This window comes from Pongo pygmaeus, chromosome 11, assembly GCF_028885625.2.
Source record: "Pongo pygmaeus isolate AG05252 chromosome 11, NHGRI_mPonPyg2-v2.0_pri, whole genome shotgun sequence".
Taxonomy (NCBI): domain Eukaryota; kingdom Metazoa; phylum Chordata; class Mammalia; order Primates; family Hominidae; genus Pongo; species Pongo pygmaeus.
Window position 1 is genome coordinate 34,524,415 of NC_072384.2, and position 15,959 is coordinate 34,540,373.

At 40.0% G+C, this 15,959-nt stretch overlaps 1 protein-coding gene across 16 annotated transcripts in view; it reads right to left on the reverse strand.

The window, feature by feature from the left end:
• ZRANB3 (zinc finger RANBP2-type containing 3) overlaps positions 1-15,959 on the reverse strand; it is a 328,904-nt gene that overhangs the window by 27,977 nt on the left and 284,968 nt on the right. For 13 of the 16 annotated variants that reach the window (XM_054477865.2, XM_054477866.2, XM_063647415.1 and 10 more), the window contains 2 exons: positions 2,644-3,058; positions 272-475 (listed from right to left, as the gene is read on the reverse strand). In XM_054477865.2, coding sequence (XP_054333840.1) covers positions 272-475; positions 2,644-3,058 — 619 coding nt within the window. The remainder of the gene's footprint in view (positions 1-271; positions 476-2,643; positions 3,059-15,959) is intronic. The other 3 variants (XM_054477867.2, XM_063647417.1, XM_054477863.2) reach the window with 1 other exon arrangement.

The following is a 15,959-nucleotide window of genomic DNA, read 5'->3' on the forward strand; positions in this document are numbered from 1 at the left end:
AGGCTTGGTTGAAGCTGGGCAACAGGCCTGGTGGCAGCACATGTAGCTATTTATCGGTTTTGCTCTATGTATAATGTCTGAATGCCAACAGACACACTCAGCTCTTCTAGCCATCTGGTGTTTAAGTATGTGGTTACAAATGGTTGGTATTTTTAATATAAAAGAGAGTAAAAGGAACCTGGAACAAGGTAGTAATTACTAATCTAATAACAGTATTATGTGTGAAAGTAATGGTTATTACTTGGATGCTAGAAATGGAAACAAGACTTACCATTACCTGGCTGGGATGTAAGTCCGTCTTCTTTCTCAATTTTTGATGTTTCTTCCTTGCTGTCAGCCAACTGGCCAGGTTCTGACCGTGCAAGGGCTTGTTTTTCACAGTCTGAGATAGTTTGAACCTTTTTGGAGGTGTCTTTCTGAGAATCATCCTTCTCGTTTTTATCCTGGATATGGTTGAGGCTATCTATTTGCATAACTGTTAAAATAAAAATTATTACAAAAATGTAATAATTTACATTTAAAAGTAAAGTAAAAGGAATGTAACAGCTAGGTCTTATAAAAAGAAAGTGAATAATGTTTATGCATATGTTCAAAACATTTATCAGGAGCCTACTATATATCCAGTACTATTCTAGATGCTAAAGAGACAGCAGGACAGAGAAATCCCTGCATTCTAGACTCCATTCTAAATGGCAGAGAAAGACAATAAAATTAACAAATAGGTAAATAGTATATTTTCAGATAAAGAGAACACAACTACGTTTTTATTTTGGTTTTTTTTTTTTTCAGTAAGAAGGTTTTGGAGAGCACTACTATAGCAAAAGTCATGAGGACCAAGCTCTGAGAGCTGTTCATGGCTCTAGGAAGCTTGGATTCGGGCCTGTATTCTTGGTTTAAATATTCTAAATGTAACTGGAAGCCATTAAAGAGTTTTAGGCAAAGGAATAAAGGATCACTTTGGCTGCTGTGCACTAAAGGATCAGATTAATATGGAGGCCACTGAGGTCTGGGAGAAAGATGGTGGCTTTAGAGTAGGATGGTAGCAATAAAGATAGAGTGGTTGGAATCAAGATTTCTTTGGAGGTTACTTGATGGGTTGAGTGTGGGAGGCGAGAAAGAGACCAAAGATACAGCCCAAGTTTTTAGCATGATGTAGTAAAGAACAGGGAGGAGAAGATTTGGGTATCAGATGTGGCAGTGGTAGAAATATAAACCTAATAATTATATTTTTTATATATAGTAATATCACGGTTACTTAGACTATGTATTTCTCTCTAATCAGACTTTCACATTCACAAAAGATAGTTTTTATTTTTTTAAGTTGCTTGACAGATTCCTTATTAAATCATGGGTCTAGAAATTTTCATTGTTGCTCTTGGTATTGCAAAGGAAAAATCAGAACTATAAAACCCATATTAAATTATGACTTTTGTTGCTAAATCATTCAACTTATACATTTAATGTGAACTGACATTATTTTATAGTCACAATAGAACTTATTTTTATTGCCTGTAGCAGTTGGGAATTGCATGCAATCATGCTAATTGTAACAGAGATATTACATGGAATAAGCATGTGATTCCAATTTAGTTCACAGACAACAGGTGCCCACATACAAATTTAACCACTCAGACGGCAGACTTGTCAATTTTGGTAGGAGTACCCACAAGTGAAAGAGGGAAGACTCAGCTCCTCCCTACATTTTCCTTCAAATCAAAATTAAGACAGAGAGAAGAGCAAGGCAAGAGGAAGGAACTGCAATATCAGAATTTATATCTTAGCTGAGTCTTTGTCAATACCAATATTTTGAAGAATTAATGTATGATGCAAAATTAGATGTGTACAATTATTACAACTGATAAAATACAATGTGTACTTCTAGTTTCCAAAACTGTCAACTTGGCATTTTTATTACTATAAAAATGCTCTGTAGAATTGGAAACAAGAATACGAATGATCTTTTTCTTATGACAACCATGGGTATTAATAATCATTTCAGAAACTAAACATCAGAAAATGGTATCCCATGCTATAAAAACATACTAGAGGTATATTTATGATTTCTGACTTTAAAATAATATGTTTTAAAAAAGAATAAACTCAAAAAAACCAGACAACAAATTGGTTCACAAATGAAGACTGATCCATAGAGGAGTTTTGATGCTTTGACAAGCAAAAACCATGGCACAATGTATACTGACTAGGCAAAGAAGCTACATTAGATTATTTTGCTATTTAAACATAAAAATAATCCACAATTTCCTTAAAAACAAGTATTAGCTACAGAGGAGAGAAAATAGAAGGTCTATGAGTATAAGGCATATTTGCTACCATAGCAACAGAGCTTCTATTCCTGCTCACTGAATTCATATCCTGCTGACATTAATCAGAAATGTCCATTTGTGCCAAATTAATGCCATATCACAGACATTTGGGGATATACATTCTTGAAAGAACTGAGAGCTTTTCACATTCCATAAGGGATAAATTCAGTCTTCACTATACGAAGCTCTTATTCCAATTTAAAAGCTAAAGTTGTGCTGAGTCATACTAACCCTGGATAACAGCAGTCTCTAAAAGCACAGGTTATCTGAAGACACCACTAACAGCCCTTACCTCCATGGTCACCTTCTATATACTCACCAGCACTGCCTTGAGGAGTCTCACACATTTCACAATAAGGTAACACTGAATTATTGATATAGGTGCAGAGACTACACGGCCAGCCCTCTACAGGAAAGGCTGGGGTGGTTGACTGGGCCTTGGCCTCCTGGACACTTTCCATGAGTGGAGTTCTGATTTGCTTGGACTGGGATGGTGTCTCTTCTGACGGACTGCAGTGGTCTTCTGAGGTGGCCAATTTCAATCTTTTAGTTTCAGGTTCAACATCACTTTCATAATCGATGATATCTCTTGCAGCTGTTTTTGTAGGGTCTGATGACACTACAGTATTTTCCTCCTGGAATCTCTTTGATTCGTCACAGGAGGTCATCAACTGTCTTTTTTTAGGTTGTGGTAAAAAAAATGATCGAATATCATGCTGTTTTTCTTTTTCGAACTAGGAAAAGCAAACAGTAGTTATCAAAGTAAGAAGCAATCTAATATGTTCTTCTTACATAAAAGAGCTTAACAAAATATTTTAATTAACCATATTGCCTTATCCTTTAAATACCATTTGGAAATGAATTCATTATGCTCTGACTCTTCATATATACATATATAAATATATATATGTAAAACATATCCATGTACTTCCTGTGTCTAACTTTTTTCTTAGCACTTATTGTGTGCCAAGCATTTAACATATATTAACTCATTTAATCCTCATGTCAGCTCATGAAGTCAATACTATTATTATTATAACATTTCAAAGGAGGAAACTGCAGCTTTAGAGAGGTAAGATAACTTGGTTAGAACAGTTATATAACAAAAATGTACTTAATACATTACCCTAAATATATGTCACGGAAAAAAGGCAATTGTGTATTCAAATATTTCAGGTCAATCAAGGACCTAAAAAAATGCTTTCACACCCAAACTATAAACACAATGTTCACACATAATCTTATTCATATGAAAATGTTTTCTTGACCAGGAAGCATCTTGACCAGGAAGCTGTTAATTAGGCTGGGTGCGGCAGCTCATGCCCATAATCCTAGCACTTTGGAAGGCTGAGATGGCAGGATTGCGTGAGCCCAGGAGTTCAAGACTAGCTTGGGCAACATGGTGAAACCCCATCGCTACGAAAAAAAAAACAAAACAAAAACAAACCCCCAAACAAAAATTAGCCAGGAGTGGTGGCATGCACCTGTAGTCCCAGCTACTCGGGGAGCTGAGATGGAAATACTGCTGGAGCCTGGGAGGTTGAGGCTACAGTGACCTGTGATTGTGCCACTGCACTTCAGCTGAGGCAACAGAGTGAGACCCTATCAAAAAAAAAAAAAAGAAAACCCGGGGGATGGAGCCAAGATGGTCGAACAGGAACAGCTCCAGTCTACAGCTCCCAGAGTGACTGAAGATGGGTGATTTCTGCATTTCCAACTGAGGTACCAGGTTCATCTCACTGGGGAGTGTCAGATAGTGGGTGCAGGACAGTGGGTGCAGTGCACTGAGTGCGAGCCGAAGCAGGGCGAGGCATCGACTCACCCGGGAAGCGCAAGGGGTCAGGGAATTTCCTTTCCTAGTCAAAGAAAGGGGTGACAGATGGCACCTGGAAAATCGGGTCACTCCCACCCTAATACTGTGCTTTTCCAATGGTCTTAGCAAACGCCACACCAGGAGATTATATCCTGCGCCTGGCTTGAAGGGTCCTACACCCACGGAGCCTTGCTCATTGCTAGCACAGCAGTCTGAAATCAAACTGCAAGGCTGCAGCGAGACTGTGGGAGGGCTGCCTGCCATTGTTGAGGCTTGAGTAGGTAAACAAAGTGGCCTGGAAGCTCGAACTGGGTGGAGCCCACCACAGCTCAAGGAGGCCTGCCTGCCTCTGTAGATGCCACCTCTAGGGGCAGGGCATAGCCAAACAAAAGGCAGCAGAAACCTCTGCAGACTTAAATGTCCCTGTCTGACAGCTTTGAAGAGAGTAGTGGTTATCCCAGCACGCAGCTGGAGATCTGAGAATGGACAGACTGCCTCCTCAAGTGGATCCCTGACCCTCGAGTAGCCTAACTGGGAGGCAGCCCCCAGTAGGGGCAGACTGACACCTCACATGGCTGGGTACTCCTCTGAGACAAAACTTCCAGAGGAATGATCAGGCAGCAACATTTGCTGTTCCCCAATATCCGCTGTTCTACAGCCTCCGCTGCTGATACCCAGGCAAACAGGGTCTGGAGTGGACCTCCAGCAAACCCCAACAGACCTGCAGCTGAGGGTCCTGACTGTTAGAAGGAAAACTAACAAACAGAAAGGACATCCACACCAAAATCCCATCTGTACGTCACCATCATCAAAGACCAAAGGTAGATAAAACCACAAAGATGGGGAAAAAACAGAGCAGAAAAACTGGAAACTCTAAAAATCAGAGTGCCTCTCCTCCTCCAAAGGAACGAGCTCCTCAACAGCAATGGAACAAAGCTGGATGGAGAATGACTTTGATGAGGTGAGAGAAGGCGGCTTCCGATGATCAAACTACTCCGAGCTAAAGGAGGAAGTACGAGCCAATGGCAAAGAAGTTAAAAACCTTGAAAAAAAATTGGACGAATGGCTAACTAGAATAACCAATGCAGAGAAGTCCTTAAAGGACCTCATGGAGCTGAAAACCACAGCACGAGAGCTACGTGATGAATGCACAAGCCTCAGTAGCCGATTCGATCAACTGGAAGAGAGAGTATCAGTGATGGAAGATCAAATGAATGAAATGAAGCGAGAAGAGAAATTTAGAGAAAAAAAGAATAAAAAGAAACGAACAAAGCCTCCAAGAAATATGGGACTATGTGAAAAGACCAAATCTACATCTGATTGGTGTACCTGAAAGTGACGGGGAGAATGGAACCAAGTTGGAAAAAACTCTGCAGGATATTATCCAGGAGAACTTCCCCAATCTGGCAAGGCAGGCCAACATTCAAATTCAGGAAATACAGAGAACGCCACAAAGATACTCCTCAAGAAGAGCAACTCCAAGACACACAATTGTCAGATTCACGAAAGTTGAAATGAAGGAAAAAATGTTAAAGGCAGCCAGAGAGAAAGCTTGGGTTACCCACAAAGGGAAGCCCATCAGACTAACAGCTGATCTCTCGGCAGAAACTCTACAAGCCAGAAGAGAGTGAGGGCCAACATTCAACATTCTTAAAGAAAAGAATTTTCAACCCAGAATTTCATATCCAGCCAAATTAAGCTTCATAAGTGAAGGAGAATAAAATCCTTTACAGACAAGCAAATGCTGAGAGATTTTGTCACCACCAGGTTTGCCCTAAAAGAGCTCCTGAAGGAAGCACTAAACATGGAAAGGAACAACCGGTACCAGCCACTGCAAAAACATGCCAAATTGTAAAGACCATCAAGGCTAGGAAGAAACTGCATCAACTAACAAGCAAAATAACCAGCTAACATCATAATGACAGGATCAAATTCACACGTAACAATATTAACCTTAAATGTAAATGGGCTAAATGCTCCAATTAAAAGACACAGACTGGCAAATTGGATAAAGAGTCAAGACCCATCAGTGTGCTGTATTCAGGAAACCCATCTCACGTGCAGAGACACACATAGGCTCAAAATAAAGGAATGGAGGAAGATCTGCCAAGCAAATGGAAAACACAAAAAGGCAGGGGTTGCAATCCTAGTCTCGGATAAAACAGACTTTAAACCAACAAAGATCAAAAGCGACAAAGAAGGCCATTACATAATGGTAAAGGCATCAATTCAACAAGAAGAGCTAACTATCCTAAATATATATGCACCCAATACAGGAACACCCAGATTCATAAAGCAAGTCCTTAGAGACCTACAAAGAGACTTAGTCTCCCACACAATAATAATCGGAGACCTTAACACCCCACTGTCAACACTAGACAGATCAACAAGACAGAAAGTTAACAAGGATATCCAGGAATTGAACCCAGCTCTGCACCAAGCAGACCCAATAGACATCTATAGAACTCTCCACCCCTAATCAACAGAATATCCATTCTTTTCAGCACCACACCACATGTATTCCAAAACTGACCACATAGTTGGAAGTAAAGCACTCCTCAGCAAATGTAAAAGAACAGAAATTATAACAAACTCTCTCTCAGACCACAGTGTGCAATCAAACTAGAACTCAGGATTAAGAAACTCACTCAAAACCGCATAACTACATGGAAACTGAACAACCTGCTCCTGAATGACTACTGGGTACACAATGAAATGAAGGCAGAAATAAAGATGTTCTTTGAAACTAATGAGAACAAAGACACAACATACCAGAATCTCTGGGACACATTCAAAGCAGTGTGTAGAGGGAAATTTATAGCACTAAATGCCCACAAGAGAAAGCAGGAAAGATCTAAAATTGACACACTAACATCACAATTAAAAGAACTAGAGAAGCAAGAGCAAACAAATTCAAAAGCTAGCAGAAGGCAAGAAATAACTAAGATCAGAGTAGAACTGAAGGAAACAGAGACACAAAAAATCCTTCAAAATTTCAATGAATCCAGGAGCTGGTTTTTTCAAAAGATCAACAAAATTGATAGACCGCTAGCATGACTAATAAAGAAGAAAAGAGAGAAGAATCAAATAGACGCAATAAAAAATGATAAAGGGGAGATCACCACCGATCCCACAGAAATACAAACTACCATCAGAGAATACTATAAACACCTCTACGCAAATAAACTAGAAAATCTAGAAGAAATGGATAAATTCCTTGACAAATACACCCTCCCAAGACTAAACCAAGAAGAAGTTGAATCTCTGAATAGACCAATAACAGGCTCTGAAATTGAGGAATAATTAATAGCTTACCAACCAAAAAAAGTCCAGGACCAGATGGATTCACAGCCAAATTCTACCACAGGTAGAAGGAAGAGCTGGTACCATTCCTTCTGAAACTATTCCAATCAATAGAAAAAGAGGGAATCCTTCCTAACTCATTTTATGAGGCCAGCATCATCCTGATACCAAAGCCGGGCAGAGACACAACAAAAAAAGAGAATTTTAGACCAATATCCCTGATTAACACTGATGCAAAAATCCTCAATAAAATACTGGCAAACCGAATCCAGCAACACATCAAAGAGCTTATCCACCATGATCAAGTGGGCTTCATCCCTGGGATGCAAGGCTGGTTCAACATATGAAAATCAATAAACGTAATCCAGTATATAAACAGAACCAATGACAAAAACCACATGATTATCTCAATAGATGCAGAAAAGGCCTTTGACAAAATTCAACAACTCTTCATGCTAAAAACTCTCAATAAATTAGGTATTGATGGGACGTATCTCAAAATAATAAGAGCTATCTATGACAAACCCACAGCCGATATCACACTGAATGGGCAAAAACTGGAAGCATTCCCTTTGAAAGCTGGCACAAGACACGGATGCACTTTCTCACCACTCCTATTCAACACAGTGTTGGAAGTTCTGGCCAGGGCAATAAGGCAGGAGAAACAAATAAAGGGTGTTGAAATAGGAAAAGAGGAAGTCAAATTGTCCCTGTTTGCAGATGACATGATTTTCTATCTAGAAAACCCCACTGTCTCAGCCCAAAATCTCCTTAAGCTGATAAGCAACTTCAGCAAAGTCTCAGGATACAAAATCAATGTGCAAAAATCACAAGCATTCTTATACACCAATAACAGACAAACAGAAAGCCAAATCATGAGTGAACTCCCATTCACAATTGCTTCAAAGAGAATAAAATACCTAGGAATCCAACTTAGAAGGGACGCGAAGGACCTCTTCAAGGAGAACTACAAACCACTGCTCAAGGAAATAAAAGAGGACACAAACAAATGCAAGAACATTCCATGCTCATGGGTAGGAAGAATCAATATTGTGAAAATGGCCATACTGCCCAAGGTAATTTATAGATTCAATGCCATCCCCATCAAGCTACCAATGACTTTCTTCACAGAATTGGAAAAAAGTACTTTAAAGTTCATACGGAACCAAAAAAGAGCCCGCATTGCCAAGTCAATCCTAAGCCAAAAGAACAAAGCTGGAGGCATCGTGCTACCTGACTTCAAACTATACTACAAGGCTACAGTAACCAAAACAGCATGGTACTGGCACCAAAACAGAGATATAGATCAATGGAACAGAACAGAGCCCTCAGAAATAACGCTGCATATCTACAACTATCTGATCTTTGACAAACCTGAGAAAAACAAGCAATGGGGAAAGGATTCCCTATTTAATAAATGGTATTGGGAAAACTGGCTAGCCATATGTAGAAAGCTGAAACTGGATCCCTTCCTTACACCTTATACAAAAATTAATTCAAGATGGATTAAAGACTTAAACGTTAGACCTAAAATCATAAAAACCCTAGAACAAAACTTAGGTATTACCATTCAGGACATAGGCATGGGCAAGGACTTCATGTCTAAAATACCAAAAGCAATGGCAACAAAAGCCAAAATTGACAAATGGGATCTAATTAAACTCAAGAGCTTCTGCACAGCAAAAGAAACTACCATCAGAGTGAACAGGCAACCTACAAAATGGGAGAAAATTTTCGCAACCTACTTATCTGACAAAGGGCTAATATCCAGAATCTACAATGAACTCAAACAAATTTACAAGAAAAAAACAAACGACCCCATCAAAAAGTGGGCGAAGGATATGAACAGACACTTCTCAAAAGAAGACATTTATGCAGCCAAAAGACACATGAAAAAATGCTCATCATCACTGGCCATCAGAGAAATGCAAATCAAAACCACAATGAGATACCATCTCACACCAGTTAGAATGGCGATCGTTAAAAAGTCAGGAAACAACAGGTGCTGGAGAGGATGTGGAGAAATAGGAACACTTTGACACTGTTGGTGGGACTGTAAACTAGTTCAACCCTTGTGGAAGTTAGTGTGGCGATTCCTCAGGGATCTAGAACTAGAAATACCATTTGACCCAGCCATCCCATTACTGGGTATATACCCAAAGGATTATAAAACATGCTGCTATAAAGACACATGCACACGTATGTTTATTTCGGCACTATTCACAATAGCAAAGACCTGGAACCAACCCAAATGTCCAACAATGATAGACTGGATTAAGAAAATGTGGCACATATACACCATGGAATACTATGCAGCCATAAAAAATGATGAGTTCATGTCCTTTGTAGGGACATGGATGAAGCTGGAAACCATCATTCTCAGCAAACTATCGCAAGGACAAAAAACCAAACATCCCATGTTCTCACTCATAGGTGGGAACTGAACAATGAGAACACATGGACACAGGAAGGGGAACATCACACACCAGGGCCTGTTGTGGGGTCGGGGAAGGTGGGAGGGATAGCATTAGGAGATATACCTAATGTTAAATGACGAGTTAATGGGTGCAGCACACCAACATGGCACATGTATACATATGTAACAAATCTGCACGTTGTGCACATTTACCCTAAAACTTAAAGTATAATTAAAAACAAAAAACAAAAAAACCTGTTAATTAGGACAGCTTCTTTAGTAGACACATTTTAATAATAACCTTGTTTTCAAGAAATGTATTTCTTTTGTTTAAGAACAGCTACATCATTGCATGTTTTTCATCTTTTCAATGTGTGAATCTCAGTTTCCTAATTAGAGAAAGTAGGATACCTATCTCCAGGGTTAATTAGCTACAGTTAGGGCAAATTAAAGGATTTATTTTCAGAGGTGGAGTTGGGAACTATGTTAGAAACACAGTGTGGCTGAATATATTTTCAATGATGGTCACACCAATTCTTATGTCATTTCACATGCTCTTCGTACAATGTGACACTGACATGCCTCCATTGAGAGGTGGGATCTATGTTCTTCTTCCTTGAACATGAGTAGACCTTTGTAACTGTCTCACCCAACAGAATGCAGTTAAAGTAATGCTGTGTGACTTCTCTCTTTTTTTTTGAGGCAGAGTTTCACTCTTGTCTCCCAGGCTGGAGTACAATGGCGCAGTCTCGGCTCACTGCAACCTCCGTCTTCCGAGTTCAAGTGATTCTCCTGCCTTAGCCTCCCAAAAGTAGCTGAGATTACAGGTGTTCACCACCACGCCCAGCTAATTTTTGTATTTTTAGTAGAGATGGGGTTTCATCATGTTGGCCAGGCTGGTCTTGAACTCATGACCTGAGGTGATCCACCCGCCCCGGTCCCCCAAAGCGATGGGATTACAGGTGTGAGCCACCGTGCCTGGCCAATGCTGTGTGACTTCTGAGGCTAGGTCACTGAAGGTAATATGGCTTCAACTTGGCTGGCCCTCTGTCTCTCCCTTTCTTTCTCTCTTGGGACACTTGCCTTGGGAACCTAGCCACCACTGGTGTGAGGAAACCCAGGCCACATGGAGAAATCCTGCGGTGTTCCAGTTGACAGCCCCAGAAAAGCTCCCACGTGACAGACAGCACCAATTGCCAGACATGTGAGTGAACAAGCCTTCAGAGAAGTTTTCAGCCCCTAGCATGGGTGTCTTCCATCAAAGACCACAGTCATCATGGAGGAGACATGTCATTCCTGTTTTACCCTAGTTGAATCCTGCACCCATAGAAACTGTAAGAAATAATACATGGCTATTGTTGTCTTAAGACACTAAGTTTTGGAGCAATTTGTTATGCAGTAATAGATAACTAAGACAGACCCTGTAGATAATGATAGCAAAATACCATATATTGTAAATGATATTTTACATAATGAATATTATCTGTACTTCTTAGTGGTACTGTATAAGAAAGAATTATAAAATTCATAAAAACAGAAAGATTAGTGGTTACCAGAGGCCGGAGGGGAAGGGGAAATGGAGAGTGATTGCTACATAATTATAGACTCTCTGGGGTAATGGAAAATTTTTGGAAATACTGGTGGTGGGTGCACAACACACTGTGAATGTAATGCCACTAACTGTACACTTAAAAATGGTTAAAATGGCAAATTTTATTTACCACAGTATAAAAATTCAAAAAAAAAAAAAAGGAAGCGAAAAAATACGGAAGGAAAATTTAGGCTGTTCCCATATTTGTAAAATTAAAACATGTTATCATGGGGAAAAAGCTCTCTCCCCTATTCCACTACTCCCAATAATGTAGAACTCTTATTTTGCATGGCTGTTAATTTATACATTCTCAAATACTATAAAAAGTTATCTAATTAGTTGTGAAAATATACAGAATTCAGATAAATATAAAGAATGAAATCATTAACCACAAGACACGATTTTTAAAACAATGCATAAGGGAAATTAAAGAAAGAGGGGGCCGGGCATGGTGGCTCATGCTTGTAATCCCAGCACTTTGGGAAGCTGAGGTGGGTGGATCACGACGTCAGGAGTTCGAGACCAGCCTGGCCAACACGATGAAACCCTGTCTCTACTAATACAAAAATTAGCTGGGCGTGGTGGCATGAACCTGTAGTCCCAGCTACTTGGGAGACTGAAGCAGAAGAATCGCTCGAACCTGGGAGGTGGAGGTTGCATGATCCAAGACCGCACCACTGCACTCCAGCCTGGGCGATGGAGCAAGACTCCATGTCAAAAAAAAAAAAAAAGGGTGGAGGAAATCAGAGAGATTAATAGACTGATGAAGTTTGGTGTTTTTTTTAAAAAGGTAACAGGCTGAGTACAGTGGCTCATGCCTGTAGTCCAGTACATTGAGAAGCCAGGACAGGAGGACTGTTTGATGCAAGGAGTTCGAGACCAGCCTGGGCAATATAGCAAGATCCTGTCTCTACAAAAAACAGAAAAATTAGCCAGGTATGGTGGCGTGCGCCTGTAGTCCTAGCTACTTTAGGAGGCTGAGGAAGGAGGATTGCTTGAGTCCAGGAGTCCCACACCAGTCTGGGCAACATGGCAAGACCCTGTCTCTTAAAAACAAAAAGGTAACAAAGAAACAAATAGAATTAAACATTTAAAGAAAATATTCTATTCTGTACAATAAAACAGCAAAGAGAGCTTGCAGAATTTTGAAAATACTAGCAAATGTTCAGCAAACATGAACAAATTCTATCAGCTATTTCTAGTTAAACCATACTGTTTTTCTGATAGAGGTAAACTTTCTGTCCTTGCCTGTCTAGAAATGAGTTGATTTTGTCCTCATCTTTATTCAGTAGTTTTGCTGGGCATACGATTCTCCTTGAATCCTTCCTTTTTGAGACAGGGTCTTCCTCTGTCACCCAGGTTAGAGTGTAGTGGTGCAATTACAGCTCATTGGAGTCTTGACCTCCTGGATTCAAGTGATCCTCCCACCTCAGCTTCCCAAGTAGCTGGGACTGCAGGAGCATGCCACCATGCCTGGCTAATTTTTGTATTTTTTTGTAGAGACTGAGTTTCAACATGTTGCCCAGGCTGGTCTTGAACTGTTGAGCTCAAGTAATCCACCTGTCTTGGCCTCCCAAAGTGGTGGAATTACAGGCGTGAGCCACCGTGCCTGACCTCTCAAATCCTTAAAGGCATTGTTCTGTTTCTTCCAACATCTGTTGTTGCTGAAAATGTTGTTCCTTGGTAGGCTGCACATTTTTGCTTTCTTTTAGGGCTCTTCAGGAAATTTTATTTCTGGTGTTTTAAAATTTAACAGTGATTTACCTCTATATAGTCTATATTTATATGCCTTTAAAAATTCTGCTCAGCACCTAAGATACCTTATTAATTTTGAATACTATTATCTTTAGCTCTTGAAAATTTCTATTATTCTTTGATAGTTCCTTCCTCTTAATTTTCTCTTTTTCTGGCATTCCTATTAGTAGAATGTTAGACTTATACATTCATGTCTTACCTTTTACTGTAATATTTTCCTTCTTTTTGTCTTTTTACCCTGTAAACTCTTAGTTTTCCTCTACTTATCTTTCAACCCTTCTATAGAATCATTTTAGTTTGGCAAGCATATTTTTAACATCTAAAAGTTCCTTGTTATTCTCTGTTCTTTTTTTTTTTTTACCATATTCTCATTTTATTTTTATGGGCAATATAATCTCAAATCTAAAACTACTACTTAAGAGTTTTTTAAAAATTATCTTCAGGATCAATTTGTGTATTAGTTTACTTTTGCTTACCTTTTTCATGCTATAGATTTGCTCTTCAAATGTCTAATGACACTTGATCGTCCCTTCCTTGAGGGATGAATGGGGAATGGGAGAGTTTCCTGGGAACTCAGGACACATGGGGCTAGCAACAAGAAGATCTGATGGGACATGCTGATTGAACATGAGGGGTAAGGAAGATGCAGGGGCCTAGAGTAAGCTTCAGACTCCTAGATTTTTGACTTGTAACATGGTAGGGATGATATTTTCAGTTACTGCAATAGAAAATACAGAAAGATAAATAGGTTCATTAGCAGACCAAAAAAGAAGAGCTAAGGAAACAAGTTCACTTTTAGAAATGTACGAGAACTAGTGGTACTGGGGTACAGGATTCCAGGAAGCAGGTTTGGAGTCCATAAGAGAGACAACTGAGGCCAGGCGCGGTGGCTCACACCTGTAATCCCAGAACTTTGGGAGGGTAAGGTGGGCGAATCACTTGAGGTCAGGAGTTCCAGACCAGCCTAGCCAACATGGTCAAACCCCAGCTCTACAAAAAATACAAAAAGTAGCTGGGCATCGTGCGCACGCCTGTAATTCCAGCTTCTTGGGAGGCTGAGGCATGAGAATCACTTGAACTCAGGAAGCAGAGGTTGCAGCGAGCCGACTTTTGCCTCTGAACTCCAGCCTGGGTGACAGAGTGAGACTCTGTCTCCAGAAAAAAAGAGAGACAATTGGATTTAGGTATCAGAGAACAATCATGGACATGCAGGTGGATAAAATCATAAAAGTGGATGTCATGCCACATAGAGGTAGTTCAATAAAGTAAGAAAAGGTAAAAAGGACAGAAAACAAGGGAACAAAATTAATGGTTGAATGAGTAAAAGATATCCAGAAGAAAACTCAAGCAAAAAATCAGGAGGGTAATGGCTTTAGTGTGTGTTTCAGTTTCCCATTCATTATAGTAGACACTCAGTAGGTACTTTCTTTTTTAATTTTTTTTTTAAAGAGATGGGGTCTCAGTGTTACTCAGGCGGGGCTCAAACTCCTAGGGCACAAGCAATCCTCCTGCTCAGCCTACTAAGTAGCTGGAACCTACAGGCACACCACTGCACCTGGCTTTCGGTAGGTACTTTCAATCAGATCAACTTGTGTCCTTCCGTCCTGGGAAGTTTTCTTAAATTATTTTTTTCTTCCTCTATTTCATCTTTCTAGACCCCCTTCTGAACAGATTATTTAATTTTCTTCATTTTTTCTATATCTTTGTTCTACTTCTGGGTAATTTCTTCATTATCCTCCTTTCTTTCCTTATTTAATTATTAATTTCTGGTATTATTTTTTAATACAGTTTTAAGCTCTAAGAGCTTGTTGTGTTCTCTGATTTTTCCTTTTTCTTATTCTTGTTTCATGAGCACAATATTTTTACTTATCTGTGTCTACTGATGGTAGTTTTTTGTTTTGTTTTTACATTTTCTTCAGCTCATTACATTGTTTCTTTTGTATCTCATTCTTGGCTTACATGTTTGTTTTGGTTTCTGTTTTTCACATGAGAGATGGCCTTCTGTTATCCACTGGTATTTAATAAGATGCTAAAATGCCATCAGGAGTTCCACATGGGAGACTTCACTGTAGGGTCATCACAGACTCTTTTATGATCTCCTTCAGTCTCCACAAGTTTTTGCTTGGTCTAGTCAGTTTCTCCACAGATGACACAATGTTAGCTACCACGGAGCTGGTCAGAGAAAGGTGCTAAAGAGGCTGGGCGCGGTGGCTCACGCCTGTAATCCCAGCACTTTGGGAGGCCGAGGTGTGTGGATCATGAGGTCAGGATTTCAAGATCAGTCTGGCCAAGATGGTGAAACCCCGTCTCTACTAAAAATACAAAAATCAGCCATGCATAGCGTCGGTGCCTGTAATCCCAGCTACTCAGGAGGCTGAGGCAGGGAACTCGGCAGGCAGAGGTTGCAGTGACCCGAGATCGCGCCACTGCACTCCAGCCTGGGCGACAGAGTGAGACTCCTTCTAAAAGAAATAATAATAAAAAAAATTACCATTAATTAAGGAATCTTTCTTAATCTGCTTGTTTTCAATTTAATGCCTTAACCATACCCTCAACCACCTCTCTTCCTATACTTAAAAAAACTTTTTTTTTCTTTCTGAAGCAGGGTCTCACTTTGTCACCAAGGCTGGAGTGCAGTGGTGTGATCACAGCTCACTGCAGTCTTAGCCTTCTGAGCTCAAGAGATGCTCTTGCCTCAGCCTCCTGAGTAGCTGGGACTACAGGTGCATGCTGCCATGTCTGGTTAATTTTTGTTGT